Source organism: Pinus tabuliformis, chromosome 9 (assembly GCF_031772625.1).
Source record: "Pinus tabuliformis cultivar Carrire ecotype Pingquan chromosome 9, CPIR1, whole genome shotgun sequence".
NCBI classification, from domain to species: domain Eukaryota; kingdom Viridiplantae; phylum Streptophyta; class Pinopsida; order Pinales; family Pinaceae; genus Pinus; species Pinus tabuliformis.
Window position 1 is genome coordinate 408,827,055 of NC_142307.1, and position 15,310 is coordinate 408,842,364.

General features: G+C 37.8%; 1 protein-coding gene across 1 annotated transcript in view; it reads right to left on the reverse strand.

The window, feature by feature from the left end:
• The window catches only part of LOC149148894 (tropinone reductase homolog At5g06060-like), a 242,951-nt gene extending 235,506 nt beyond the window's left edge, over positions 1 to 7,445 (reverse strand). The window contains exon 1 of the mRNA XM_089441771.1: positions 7,053 to 7,445. Within this exon, the coding sequence (XP_089297897.1) occupies positions 7,053 to 7,138 (86 nt within the window). The 5' untranslated portion in view covers positions 7,139 to 7,445. The remainder of the gene's footprint in view (positions 1 to 7,052) is intronic.
• Between the last annotated feature and the right edge of the window lie 7,865 nt (positions 7,446 to 15,310).

A 15,310-nucleotide genomic window follows, 5' to 3' on the forward strand; every position in this document is an offset into this window, starting at 1 on the left:
AAAAGTGGCAGAGAGGCCATTTTTGGGTGTTTTTTGACCTTTTGGAAACTCATACCTTGCCAAAATTTCTTGCCCGGACATCAGTAGTCGTGATTTTCCATGCTGAATCCAAAAATGCAAGCCATTCCTCATTTGGAGCTCTAGAATTTTAGCGTCGCGCCAGTGGCACGGCGCACAGGGAGAAAATCCCTATTCTTGGCCCAAAAAATTACCATGTGACCTAAATTTCCCCAAATTTCTTGAAATTTGGGCTGGAGGTTCCCTATGGGGTGCTATGCTGAGCCAAGGAAGCCTCAGCCAAGATTCGAAGTCGATCTTGCTCTTTTTCCCTTTTTGCCTTTCTTGTTGCTTTGCTCAATTTCGCCTTCAAACTCTTTATTCGGGCCTTTGCACTCATGTTTCGTGCCCTGTAATGGAAGGCCATGTGTCTCAGTAAGGCATGGTCCTTGTCGGCCTTGTCCAGCAGTCTCTCTTGGTGGATGTTGATCCGCTCTAGCCAGGACTCACGGTCATTGTTGATTTCTTGCTCCAAGGTAGTGAGCTCGATCCTCCTTTGTTGGGCAGCTTGTCGATTCTCACGGATGTTTTGCAACTCCATGATCTCATGCTGGTCCTCAAGCTGCTTGTTTCTCTGCTCCAAATACTTGATGATCCATTTGGCCCTCTCCACATTGAGTGACAAATCTTGGATCTCCGTGTTCTGCTCCTGAATAGTCATCCTAAGTCGGGCGCTCTCCACATCTGCATCATCATCCTGAATGAGGATGAAATCGGCCTCCTGTTCACCTGATGGCCCCTCGTCATGCATGGGCTTCTTGTCCTTGTCCTCCTGGGAGCCTGTTCTTCCGGGGATGTATCACTTTGAGTCTCCACCTCATACTCTGATGAACCCTCAGATGCCATGACTGCTGTTTATGTACTATGTTAAGGCTGCCCTTTGATGATGGTGAAGCTGGGTGTTGTTTTGATATCTGCCACCAAGGGGAACAATGAAAAAGGGAGTATTAGGAGGGGAGTAATGTGATGGGAATAGGGGTTATGGGGAGAAGTTTGTTTAGGGATATGTAGGGGGTTTGGGTATTTGATAGGGTAGGGTTTTGGGTTGTTATGTTGTCAAATAGGAGGAGGGGAAAGGGAATAGGGTTTGGTAATATTTTAGGGTAGTGAGGATAGGAAAGAATGGCATAGGGGGGATAAGAAGAAAAAAGGTAAGAGAGGGAGAATGGAACCTTGGCAATCAACACCACACTTACACAACCCTAGCAATCATGACTTTTTGGTGTTTTCTTGTGGTTGGTTTCATGAGTTTTTGTTGCATTCAATCCTAGCCATAAACCACCATATCCTTTATGAACTTTGATGAACAAGTGATGTTATAGAGCCTACCTTGCAATTTGATGGGCTTCACAGGCAACTTGAGGCAATTTGGCACAATTTCAGGCCTTTTAGCCCTATGCACCGCGCCTTCCATGTGCGCCGCGCCAGTGTAAATTTACACTGGAAAATTTCTCCCAGTGCGCCGCGCTCTCTATGTGCGTCGCGCTCTTTTCCAGGTGACTTTTGGAGGCCTTCCCGGTGTCCAAATTGGGCACAGGATAGCTCGTTGGAAAGGTCTTTGAGTCTACTTTCCAACCCAACTGGAATTTTTCAATTTGGAGTTCATTTGCCCTGTCAAAAATCAAATCTCCCAAGACTGGTCAAAATGTGCCAAATGAGGCTGCCTAAAGGCAGGGTGCTGTTGCAGTCAACTTTTGAATGCCTTCCTCAACTCCAAATTGAGCTCATGATAGCTCATTGGAAAGCTCTTTGTGTCTAGTTATCATTTGGCTCATCAAGCAAGTCATTTGGCCAACTGAGCTAGGAGAAAACTTGATTTTCCCAAGGTCACTTCAGAGGTGCATCAATTCTCCCGAGGCGATTGTATTTTTGACATTTCTCCAAAACCATGACACCTGTGTAAAAAGTGAAGGAGGTTTTTCTTCCTTGGCATGTTTTGGACAAAAACCTCTCTCAGTTTTCAAAAATTCATCTTTTATTGCTCAGAAAAATCATTTGAGTGAAACTTATCCCGATGTGTGGAACAAGGGATTTGTCGAAATGAAGCGAAATGAAGGGGATAAGCGGCTTCTAAATTCTTGGGAAAATTCTTGGAAGTAGGGAGGGATGTTAAGAAGCAGGGGAAAGTGGAATTTCAAATATTGAGTGAGGGGAAGGGGTCCAAAAAGGCAAAACACAAGTCCAACCTAGAAAATTGCCAGGTTGTAGCAAGAAACTAGAGTTTGCGCGAAAATGAGGAATTTGGGGGATTTTAGTGATGGGAAGTGTTGAATAAGGTACATTATGGATAGGGGAAGGTGTATGAACATCAGGATACAAGTTTTTCCGATGATTTGACCATCCAAGAGAAATTAGCTTCAAAACCCTAGAAGAGGGAAATGAACCTTGCCTAGGCGCAACTGAAGCATGAACAAGGTGTAAAATGACCCAGTGGAACTTGACATGACGATGACAACCTTTTGAATGATGGTACACTCAGTTGAATGGTGACATGGAACATCATTTGGACAACTTTGACAAGGGTAAAATCAAACCCTAGACCTAATGCCTAGTGACCAAATTTTGCTTGAAGACTCACTGAAATGACAAAATTTGACCTTGACACCTTAAAATCACTTTGTAAGAGCATGTTTGATCACTGGAGGAAGGCTGCAAAGACTGACACTAACATTGGCTCCAATAGGGATGGCAGCTCCTTGGAGGTGCCAAGAACTGCAGATCTTTGGGTGAGCAGACAGTGCCTTCGTCCATTGGGCTATGGAGTCCATTATTCCGACAAACCAACATGACTCAATTTATTGACTGAAACTTGACTCAAACTGACTCAATGCGAACTGAAATGACTGAAAAACTTGACTCTATGCAAAAGGAAATGACTCATGACTGACTTAACTAAAACAAGAACTGACAAAACTTATTCAATGGCAGCAGTCCATCAAGATTTGAGGGTTTCAAATCATGATGACAGCCACCTGCGTACTGATGCAATATGTACAATCATGTGTAATGTCTCTTCCAATGTAACCAATCAAGTAGATGCCTCCTTGATTGATTCTCCGCATCAGATCTTTTGGTCAACAACAGATACTGGTAACTGGGCCTCCATAAACATAATTGACCATGATCTCCTTCATCACCGAATACTGCAATAACGACCTTCACTGCTGTCTGCAACAGATTTGCCATTGGATCTTGAAAAACATGAAGATTGACCTCCTGCTGAAAGAGCAAGGTGTCTTTCTCCTTTGATACTGATCTTTCTTCACACTATACTTCAATAAGACTATGTCCCTGGTCCTCAAAAAAATTTGAACAAATAGGTGAGCAGATTTCCTCTTCAAAGAACATTTCAAAACATGAGACATATGAGGAAGAGTCTGAAAGGGAATCCTGAATGGTCTGGTCTGCTGAAGTCTGAACATATTGTAGGTCATATTCATATGATATGACAGCCAGATTGTCTTTGCATTCATCAATCATGAGAAAAGAAACCTCAAATGATTCTTGAAACCCAACACAATCATTTACATCATCTACCAACGATTCATCCAAGGAACCTTTTTCACTTACTTGAACAAAATTCTCATCTTGCTGTTCATGAGCTGACTGGATTACCTCTTCATGAAGACTGTGTTCTGATGACATGAGAACATTTGGATCCAAAACTCTGTCTTCTTCTATGGATAGATCCGAAATGACACTTTTTCTTTCATCACTTTCAGCCATATGGAATTCTCCAACCTGCTGATCTATAAAGCTGTTCACCGGATTGTCATCCTTTTCAAAAGAGGAAGAAGTTTCACCAACACTTTCTTGACCATGTGTGCACTGCAAATCCGTTTTAGCTTGAGCTGGAACATAAGGTACATTATGGATAGGGGAAGGTGTATGAACATCAGGATACAAGTTTTTCCGATGATTTGACCATCCAAGAGAAATTAGCTTCAAAACCCTAGAAGAGGGAAATGAACCTTGCCTAAGCGCAACTGAAGCATGAACAAGGTGTAAAATGACCCAGTGGAACTTGACATGACGATGACAACCTTTTGAATGATGGTACACTCAGTTGAATGGTGACATGGAACATCATTTGGACAACTTTGACAAGGGTAAAATCAAACCCTAGACCTAATGCCTAGTGACCAAATTTTGCTTGAAGACTCACTGAAATGACAAAATTCGACCTTGACACCTTAAAATCACTTTGTAAGAGCATGTTTGATAACTGGAGGAAGGCTGCAAAGACTGACACTAACATTGGCTCCAATAGGGATGGCAGCTCCTTGGAGGTGCCAAGACTCACTGAAATGACAAAATTCGACCTTGACACCTTAAAATCACTTTGTAAGAGCATGTTTGATTACTGGAAGAAGGCTGCAAACACTGACACTAACACTCGACTCATTTGGAGACCCATGAGGTTATTATTGTGCCCCCACACCCTTTGGGAGCACCATAGGCTTATTGTTTGGAGAACAAGGGGCCAACCCCTTTTCCATCACATTTGAGGGTCCTACTCTTCATTATGGCACGCATGTGTTGGACATTGGATAAACCAACGTTCCCCGTGTGTTTCGTGATATGGACTAACCGCCTCTTGTGGATCCTTATCTCTGGCAATGAGATCGTTGACTAACACCTGCAAGTTTTGGTCTAACGGCAATCATGATTCTCAACAGCATGGACCTCATTAGGCCTCTTAGAGGGCCCTACGACATGCATAGATTATTATTTGACCTCTTGAGAGGCTTAGTTTTTCATTTGTGAGCTAGTTTGGTGGGCTTGTCACCAAAAGTTAGATTATTAAAACAATATTTTATTTTTGGGGCCTATGTAGGCCGAAGCTAATTCGAACTTCTCATTAGTGTATAAATACAAGTGAGATGAGTTCATTTGCTTATCATCACTTTGGATTGGATCTCTTCTCTCTCTTAAGAATTTTGCACTTTTTCTTGGAGCATGAATTGGAGCTCTACAGATGAATTTTGATGTGTGGATTTGGTTTATCTTGTCTTGGAGCTTCTCTATTGTCAAATTGTGGATGGTTGGATGGATATGCTCTATTACATGTAAGTACATGTTTTTGATGTTATTCTTGTTTTACTTTGACATATACATTGCACTGGGATTTTCGCTAATGTTAGGGCCAATTGTTGCATGCATTTACTGCTTAAATTGTGGAATTTTGTCTCTATATAGCACCTCTCAATGTATGGGCCATGTAATTTGAAAGAAATCTCGTACGGGTAATTCTATGAATGAATTCATCTTGATAAGCCATCACCTTTTGCACATCGAAGTATAAAAGCTGCAAGATTGCTTCTATTTGACCTAAAAGGCTAGTGAAGCAGTCTTGAGGCCTCCTTGACCAAGAACCAAAGGTGCTCACTCATATTCATCAAACTCCATTCTCCCAAGACTAAGGCACTGATCTACCAAGAGGTGGTCACCTAAAATCAAACCTTTTTCACCTTTTCCTAGGTCTAGCCAAGTTGGGTCACCTAGGGCATCATTTTCCCGACAAGATAGCCCTCCGAAAAAGTTTGATCTCCGAGCCTCTCATGTTCTACTGTTTCCTCAAGACCTCCTCCAAATTTGAGGCCATTCTGACGATGGAGTTGTGAAAAAGCTAAGCCCTAGCTCCAAGATCAAACTTTGCCCTAACATCCCCAGCGCTAGTACCTTAAATGATCAATTCAACACCTTTTAAGTGAATATTCTTTCTTTGATCCTTTCTCTTACCTTGTCTCAGCTGAGAACATCATTGGTTGCTAAAATATTTTCTCCTAACCTAGACTGGGTCCACCTAGCCCCGTGTGGTCCTGTTCCTTTGAAAGAGAAATTCTTCAAGAACCACCCGTAATACCAATTTCAACAAGGATTTTAGGGATTGGGAAACTCCTTCACAAGTCATATCCCATAGACCTAATCCTCAAATCCTCCACCCCTTCTCCTAGAAGACATAGTACCTTGCTTAGTAAGCAAGCAAACTCTATCCCTCAACCTCTTCTGGAAAGGAATCATTTGGGTCACTGCACATTCATTCCATTGACTTATCCTTCATTGGTGACTCCATAATATACCGGGTCTCCTCCCATCGGTGAAAGTCCATAAATAGTAGGGAGCCTTAGCTGAGGTGACAGTGGGCAAAGTCTCCATTTGTTGCCCTTGGTTTAGCATTTACCCTTTAGGGATCCCCTTTGGGTTCCCTGCTACTTTGAGCGGTAATAGTGCAATAAGCTAATGTTATTAACTCTTGATCTTTAGTAAAACACTGCATAACAAAAAGTTTGCAAAAACTTGTAAGATCTATTGTGAAGCATTGCTCCAATGGAATATCCACAGCAATTTACAGATCATAAACAAGAAAAGAAATGGACGGGGAAATATTTTATTTCAGTGGACTCTCTTAGACTTATATGCCAGCTCATGCCACTGCATAGGTACACCACAGCAAGAATATAACCTTGGTGGTGGATCCTTTGGCACTTTATTAACATCACTAGTGAGGAAATTACCTTTTGATTTTATTTTAAATTGGGTTCTTTTAATTACCCTATGGATTCTGTAAGGTTCCCATTCCCAATCTTTGTAAACGTTTTGAATGTTGGCCTGAATGTTATACATGACTTAGATACAACTAAGCCCTAATACCCAGCTGAATATCACACGTATATAAATGCCTGCGCTCTCAATTTATTGGACAGACACATAAATGACAACCAGAAAATGTCTCTTTCTTCAGCATTGAAAGTTAACCACACAGCCATTCCTTGTTCCCTTGAGGTCGCTTCCTTGCAGAACTATGTCAAATCCTAATTAACCCATTTAAAATTTTGTCTACAATCACTTCAAATTATGTTCAGAAAATGAACCAAAACGCACCATTTATTTCAAAGATGGAGACAGCAACATTTTCAATAAATTATTCGAGAAAACTATAGAATGACTGTGGAATCAAATAAAAGCGTTTCTGGATTGGAAGTTTAATGTACCCAATTCCTTTTGTACCGCCAGTGACTAGGGCTGTCATGCCTTGCAGCGACCACCTCTGTTGTCTGCTACTTGAACTCTCCCCCATCCTACTCTATGTGCATGAAAAAATACAACCCAACTTTGCAAAACACTTGATGAAATGAGTTCTCGGGATCCTATATATTATCTCCTGGGCGCGCAGCAACAGACAAATTCAAGAACAGCGGAAAAAATCTAAACTTAACTGAAAGAGTGGTATTGCAAGACAAACAGATACTGAAGCCTCCAATCGATGATGATTCATCAGCAGAATAATTGAAGCTTCGTGATCTATACAAAATATACACTATGGTTTTACAGAAGTGGATAAATAAATGTTTGCGTGGAGAACAAGGGTTTCGTGTTAGTCTCCTACTTTTTCTATTCCTCTATTATTTTATATTGTTAGTTTGTACTCTTGTTCCTACTCTTTGTTCGTTTAGTGTGTTATAAGTTTGAACTCTTATGAAATTTGGAGTGTCCTTTTTGCGGAAGTTTGAACTCTTATGAAATTTGGAGTGTCTTTTTTTTTTTCCCTTGTGAAATTTGGAGTGTCTTTTTTTTTCTTTTGTTTTTTTGGATAGTTATAATATATGAGGTTATTGTTTTTTAGAGAGTTAAAATTTGTATTGTTGAGTTAAGGATTAAGTCTCATTAATTTCGTTGTTAAACAAGGAGTTGGAAAAGGCCAAAAGAAGTTTGGAGAAAAAAGTATGTATTTTTTGTTCTTTCTGAAAATTGGAAACAGAAAAGCATTTCATTTTAGAATGTGAAGTCTTCAAAGACAACAGGGAAAGTTATGCAGATATTCTGGCATCGAGCTCTTGGGATAATGTATTTAGCAAGGGGTTTGTTGAGAAACTATGTGTGTTTATTGTGAGGCTTCACAGGAAAAGGGTCGAATACATCAACCAAGTGAAGAAGCAATCTATCCCATAGGCTATCTTTAGCCTCGTGGACGTTAAAATAATTTTCTTTATTTCTTTCTTATGATATTAAAACATGTCAACTATTTAATTTTATGGGATAGTTAGTTGGTTTGTTTTTTCGTTTTTGGTTCTTTTTTTTAATTGTACAATATTAAGTGAGATAATAGCTTTTTAAGAAGAGGTATATGGATGAATGATATTTTAACTTCAACAAGACTAAAAATAGTCTATGAGACCTCAGCCTCCCTATTTTTCGCCTTTTGCAATTCAGTCATTTTCTTATTCAAACTGATGATGAGTTGGCCCAACCTTCTAATAGTCCCCTCTCTGAAAAGACAATGCCAAGGGACCAATGCTAACATATTGGCATAATTGTCCCTGATGTCTTTGAAAGCATCACATTCTAAAATGAAATGTTTTTCCGATTTTACTGCCCCATAAGTGCAAAAAGTACACACTCGTTCTTCCCCAGCTTCTTTAGGTCTTTTCCACCGTCTCATTTCACACCAAATTTTATGCGAGTTAGCTCTTAATTAAGCAATAAGAATCTCTTATCCCCACGAAATGCTAGTTCCAATGTACTCATTTTGTTACAGGTCACAAATGGGGTTGAATTCCTCAACATAGTACTTCTTATGTCTGCCCAACTCTATTCCCCATATATGCTTACGAAACTTCTCCATAACAAAAATCTTTAACTCATTGCTATTTGAGGGACAAGCATTGGGGTAGATATCACATTTTTGCATCCATTTGTTGTTTTGTCTCATCCATGTTCTTTTCTTTCACTCATGCCTTCATCGAAGATAACTTTAGGCCATCTACCTACTCCCAGTTGCTCAATTCTTTTTAGATATCTTATAAGACACACAATAGCAATTGCTTCGATGAGAGTTGCTCCTGTTTCACTCAACATTATCTCATAAGGAACCGAAATTTTTATTTTGAACTTGCTCGTGATCAAGTGTTTTTAGATTTTCTCAATTTTTTTCCATTTTGAGACAGAGGTACTGCTAGCCCATAACTCACACCCATATAGTATCACTAGACAAAGCAGGAGTCCAAAAAGTACTTTAGTCATTTTCCAATTCCATAACTTTGTCTCTCTACATCTGTTTTGAAGAGCATATAATGCTTTCCACCCTCCTAAAATTGTCTTCTTTCTGTAGTCCTCCCAATTAAACTTGTTGTTGAAATCAATCCTGGGGTAGTTGTATTCATTTACTTCTTTAAGAATGTTACCCTCAAAGAAGAATGTGTGTTGACTCTGCTTTCTTTTATTATAGAAAATCATTATTTTGGTCTTGTTGGTATTGACTTGCATCCCCACTACTCTGCAAAAGTGCTTAAGGGGCATATAGGTGCATCTACAATCCATGGGCCGATTTTGCAATCAATACAGGGTCATTAGCATACAAAAAAAGCTTTATCACAAACTCCTCCAAATGATTTGGATCTTTTTAAGCAGTCTTCATGATTTTTGTCATCTCTTTTTTTATGCTTGTTTTCAACCCTCGCTAGTCAGTCTTTGTTTCCCTGTTGATGTTGAATCACACACTCTTCAAAACTATTGACGATGACAGCCCATGAACCACCTCACATTAATGTCATGCATTAATAGTTAGAACCACCTCGTGCGGCCTCCATGCCCTCCCCTATGTCCATGCCTCGATTTGCCTCATCCCCTACGTCATTTGAATTACACCACCATATGGGAGCTTTTGTAACTAGAAATGTTTTGTCCTCAATCACCCTCCTCCACAGCAGCGTGAACAATTTTCACTTCGATTATGGACTTTATAATATAATCTCATCTCATGTATGCAGGCACCAGAGTGCAAGGGATTTGTTTGTCACTCTTTGTTGAATGGTAGGTGTGGTTCTTTTACATTGACAATATATTATGAATGGAGGGAGTTTTCTTAATTAGCTTTTCATGGTTCTAATTTTTGAAAATCTTGTTGAAAATAACCTATGGAAAAAGATATCACAATTTTTTCCCTCGGATTGCCAACGAAGTTGAACACTTCAACCTAATTTCCATGTGGTTTACTAAGAGTTATCTCGTTGGGGTCTAGTAAGTCTCTAGTTGAAATTTTCAATTATATATTTGCAGGGTGGTTCTGTAGGTTCAATCAAAGAGCAAAGGTACTTCCCAAATTCTATGTTATTTCATTCCTTGATATTAACTTAACAAATAGCTAAAATGGCGATCCAATGATAAGGTTATACTTTGGTTGCATAATTAGTTGTTTTGCATAGATGCATAATCAAATTGTAGAGAAACAATCTAGTTTTTAGAATTGAAACATTGTTATTTAGAAGCATATTGGTATTAGTACCGTGGAAAAAAAATGGCCAATATGAGAGTTCAAATGAATCGGTAATAAAGATGGCCAAGGTATAAATTCAAATGAATTGGAAAAGAGAAACAAGAAGTGCAAGAAACACAAAAATTATTTAACACTAGTGTTGAGAGGTTAAAAGTAACAAAAGCCCCATTGTAACACGGTGAATGTAGGGAAAAATAAAACATAAGAACTCAAGTTGTCATTGTAAACCCTCTCGAGGAACTAACTCGAGAACATCCAAATAGGCAACTAAAGTGCGAGGAGTTTCAACAAGAGTGTGAAAAGTTTCATAATTTGAAGGAGATTTGAACCTAGATTGGTCCATAGTAAAAAACAAAATCCCATGAGTGAGGCAGTGTCTTTAAGTGTTTGAAACATTCAATGTATAAATGGCAAGAAATTTTCTACTGCTAATGAATTTTAACTGACAAAAAAAGGGGGCACAAATTTCTTCTACAATTATGTGGAAAGGAAAACACACAATAGAAACACATGTAATAACATGCAACCACCAAAACACAAGGAACACACTGATTTTATAGGGGAACCCAATTGGGAAAAACCCCTCTGCTGCTTTGCATTAATTCAGATGAATATGGATCAATTATAACGATTGCTTCACACGCATGAAGCACGCCCTGCACTCCAATTTTGATCTCCTGCTTTGACCAACACTTAGCCAAAATAGGCCTCAACCTTCCTCATATTTCCTTGCGCAATCCTTGAGGAAATTAGCCCCTAAAAAACAAGAGAATTCGCCATTTCCTTGCGCAAATCCTGAAGGAATTGATCCCCTACTCAATGCAAAGCCTGTACACTCAACTAGTATACAATTAATAATTACAATGTACCTTTTCCTCCACTCCAACTAGGCAATTCGAATTCCATGCATGATTGGGACTAATTTTAGTAAATTGACCAGTTAACTGAGAGACCAGTGAGTTAATAATTGTTATAACTACTCAACTAAACTCCTATTGACTCTACTAATGACTAGAGCTAAGATAATTGAGTTTAATTAACAATTACTCCACTAGATTGCTAGATTTTAGCAATCAACCCATGCACAACTCTACTTCTAGCCTACAAACCTAAATTTACTGATTTAACTAGGAGACAAAGCCATGTTACTCCAACTAACTGCAATCCAAGCCATTCTACTGATGTGGAAAATCAAATTTCTCCATTTTACTAAGGCACTTGCCAAATGAAGCTTTTTCTTTCTACAATTCTAACACTCCCTCTTAGCAAGAAAAGGGTTCTACATCACCACTATCTTGCTCTTGTGGAACTCAAATTTGCCTCTTAACAATGCCTTTGTCAAAATATATACATCTCGCTCCTATGTAGGAATGTACTGCAACATCATAATTTTCCTCTGCACACAATCTCTCAAGTGATGGTACCTGATATCATGTACTTGGAACTATCATGAAATACTAAATTTTTAGATAGTTTGATACAACTATGATTATCACAGTAAATCACAATAGGATCCATATCCTCACTAAAGAGACCAACAATATTTTTCCTCATCCAAATGGCCTTGCATGTTTCTTGACTAGCAGTCATATACTTGGTCTCTGCTGAGCTAAGTGTTATAGATCTTTGTTCCCTGCTATACCAAGAAATAGTTGCTAACCCAACACTGAAGATAGCTCCTAAAGTGATATTCCTATCTAATGGACTCCTTGCCTAATCTGCATCAGTGAAGCCTGGTAGACTTCACCATAGATTGACTAAGTTGATTAATTGCAAAACATATGTTGGGCCTTATATTCACCAGAAACATCAAGGACCCCACTAGTTATCTGTAGATGGTGGCATCTACTACCTCTCCTATAGAGGCATCTTCCTTCCTCCAATTGGTAGCTAGAGGAGTGTCCATAGGCTTGCAATCCTACTTATGGAATCTATGAAGTATTTCAGAGGTATACTTCCCCTTACCCAAAAACAACTCTCCATCTCCCTACCACACCTCCAAACCAAGGAAGTAGTGCATCAATCCCATGTCATTCATCTCGAACTCTCTTGCAAGTTACTCCTTGCAAGACTAGATCAACTTCTCATCCCCTGTCAGTATCAAGTCATCTACATATGGGACAAAGATAAGAAATTTTCCATCTACCGCAATGTAGTAGATGTTGGCATCTTCTTTACTCTTAGGGAAGCTAATTCGATTGAGATAGGACTCTACTTGAGTGTACCGAGAACGGGGTGCTTGCTTGAGACCATAAAAGGCTCTCCTGAGTCTACACACATGTGTCTCCCTGTCAAATGTCTCAAACCCCTCGGGTTACTCTATGTAAATCTCTTCCTCAACCACTCCATTGAGGAAGGCAATCTTCACATCCATTTGGTGGATCTTCCACCCCAACTGTGCAGTTAATACTAGAATGGTTCTGATGGAGAAGTATCTTGCCATAGGGGAAAATGTCTCCTCATAATCAACTCCCTCTACCTGTGAGAAACCTTTGGCCACAAATTTGGCCTTATACTTCTCAATATTGTCATCAACTGCATATTTCACTTTATATATCCATCTAGAACAACCACTGACTTGTTCTCTGGCCTTGGAACCACCTCTCATACATTTTTCTTCATGATGGAGTCATACTACTCCACCATGGCATCTACCCGCACTGGTTTGGAAATTACCTCCTCAAATGAAGAAGGCTCAAAATTAATGAGCTGTGTCATGAATGCCATATAACCAATATATATGTATGGTGATCCCCTTTATATGTCCAAGGATGTAGGAGCTCCCACATGCTCCTATGCATCATGTACCAACCTGTAAGCCTCTCTGGTTCTCTTCTTCCCCTCTCTGGAAGATTTTGGTTAAGTGGGTGCCTTCACTGGGCCTGTTCTTTGCTCCTCCACATGTGGATGCTCCACAACATCCCAAGGCTGTGACTAAGGCTCCTCCTTTGGAGCTAGAATCTCCTCCTCTAGTAGAATAGTTAGATATCTCTCTAGAGAGATTCTCATAGCATTCTCCTCATCAAATTTGACATCTCTCCTCATCACTATCATCCTGAGTGAGGGAAAATACACCCGATAGTTATGAGGTGTCTTTGTGTATCCTACAAAGATCCCCGTCTCAGTTGTAGCCTATTTTTTCTTGTTATCTTTGGAGACATGATAATAGACTGTAGCTCCAAAAATTCGAAAATGGGATACATCTACCTTTCTCCTAGAGAAAGCCTCTTCAGGAGTGTCCATGCCAAGTATTTTGTGAGGGCTCTAATTCTTCAAATAATTTGTTGTATTACAAGCTGATTCTCACAAGGATAATGGAAATCATTGGTCATGCAACATTGCTCTTGTAGCCCCTACATTGCTTTTATTTTTCCTCTCTGCCACCCCATTTTGTTGTGGGATGTGGGGTGCAATAAATTATCTTCTAATACCTTCCTTGGAACAAAATTCTTTGATGGAATTAGACACAAACTCTCTTCCATTATCACTTCTCAGGGATTTAATTTTTCGTACAGTCTCATTTTCAACTAATGCTTTGAATAACAATGTAAACTTTGAAATGGGAATTATAAACTCAAATCAAGAACTCTGCCCAAAAAACCCCGAAAAAACATGAAAAATAGTGCTAAAAACAAAAAGTGTGTATACTAGAACGATGGTTTTTTTTAAGAGTCAATTTTGAATATGTTTTAAAAATGGCAGTGAGAATGAATTTTTTGTGCAAAAATTATGCAAAAACCAGCTTGAAAATGAAAAGTGCTAATAATGGAACGATGGTTTTTTTTTAGGGTTAATTTTCAACATTTAAAAAAAATGCCAATAAAACCAAATTTTTATGTGCAAAAATCGTGCAAAAAACACCCTCAAAACGAAAAGTGTTGATGCTCAAATAACACTTTTCTTTCTTTCTTTTTGGGGGGGTAAATTTTCAACATTTTGAAATAATGGTGTAAAATATTTTGTTATGACTCTGAAAAACATTAAAATTTCAAAAAAATAATGAAAACATAAAATTAAAAATAAAAACAATGAAAAAAACACAAATAAAAGTTAAAAAAAAAAATACCAAAACGTAAAAAAAAAAAAAGAAAAAAAAAAATAATAATAATAATAATAATAATCAATCATAAAAATGTAAAAAAAAACAAAATTAACCTATAAAATATAAGAATTAAAAAAAAATAATAATAAGAAAAACATATTTTCAAAAATATAACATTTTTTTTAATGTGATACACCAAAAAAAATGTGGAAAAAAAAAAAAAAAATTAAATAAAATAAACTATAAAATTAAGTAAAAATAAGAAATTTTAAAAAAACATTAAGAAAAACTAAAAAAATTAAATTAAATTAAAAACAAACTAGATTAGAAAAAAAATAGAAAAATAACAAAAAAAAAGTTAAAAAAAAAACTACAAAAATTAAGATTAAAAACATTTTCAAAAAACCCTAAAAAACAAAAATATGCTGAAATTAAAAATAAAATAAAAAACTGAAAAACAATTAAAATTTTTAAAAAATACATATTTTCAAATTAAACATCATTTTCAAAAAAACATTAAAAAAATAAAAATAAAAATAAAAATAAATAAATAAATATATTTTTGATATTTTTTAAAATAACATTTAAAATATTTAAATATATATATTTTACAAATATATATAAAATTAAAAAAAAAAAACCATTTAAAAAAAAATAAAAAAAAAAAAAATAAAATATATATATATATATATATATATATATATATATATATATATATATATATATATATCTACAATAAACATATTTAACAAATTTATTTTTTATTTAAAAAAACAATTTTATCGGCCACCGCCCCCATGGGCGACCGGGCGGTGGCTATTCGATTCCGAGAATCGAATAGCCACTTCCTGGCCACCCCCACGGGCGGTTGGGCGGTGGCTATCCGATTCTCAGAATTGGGTAGCCATCACTCAGCCGCCTGTGGAGGTGTCCGA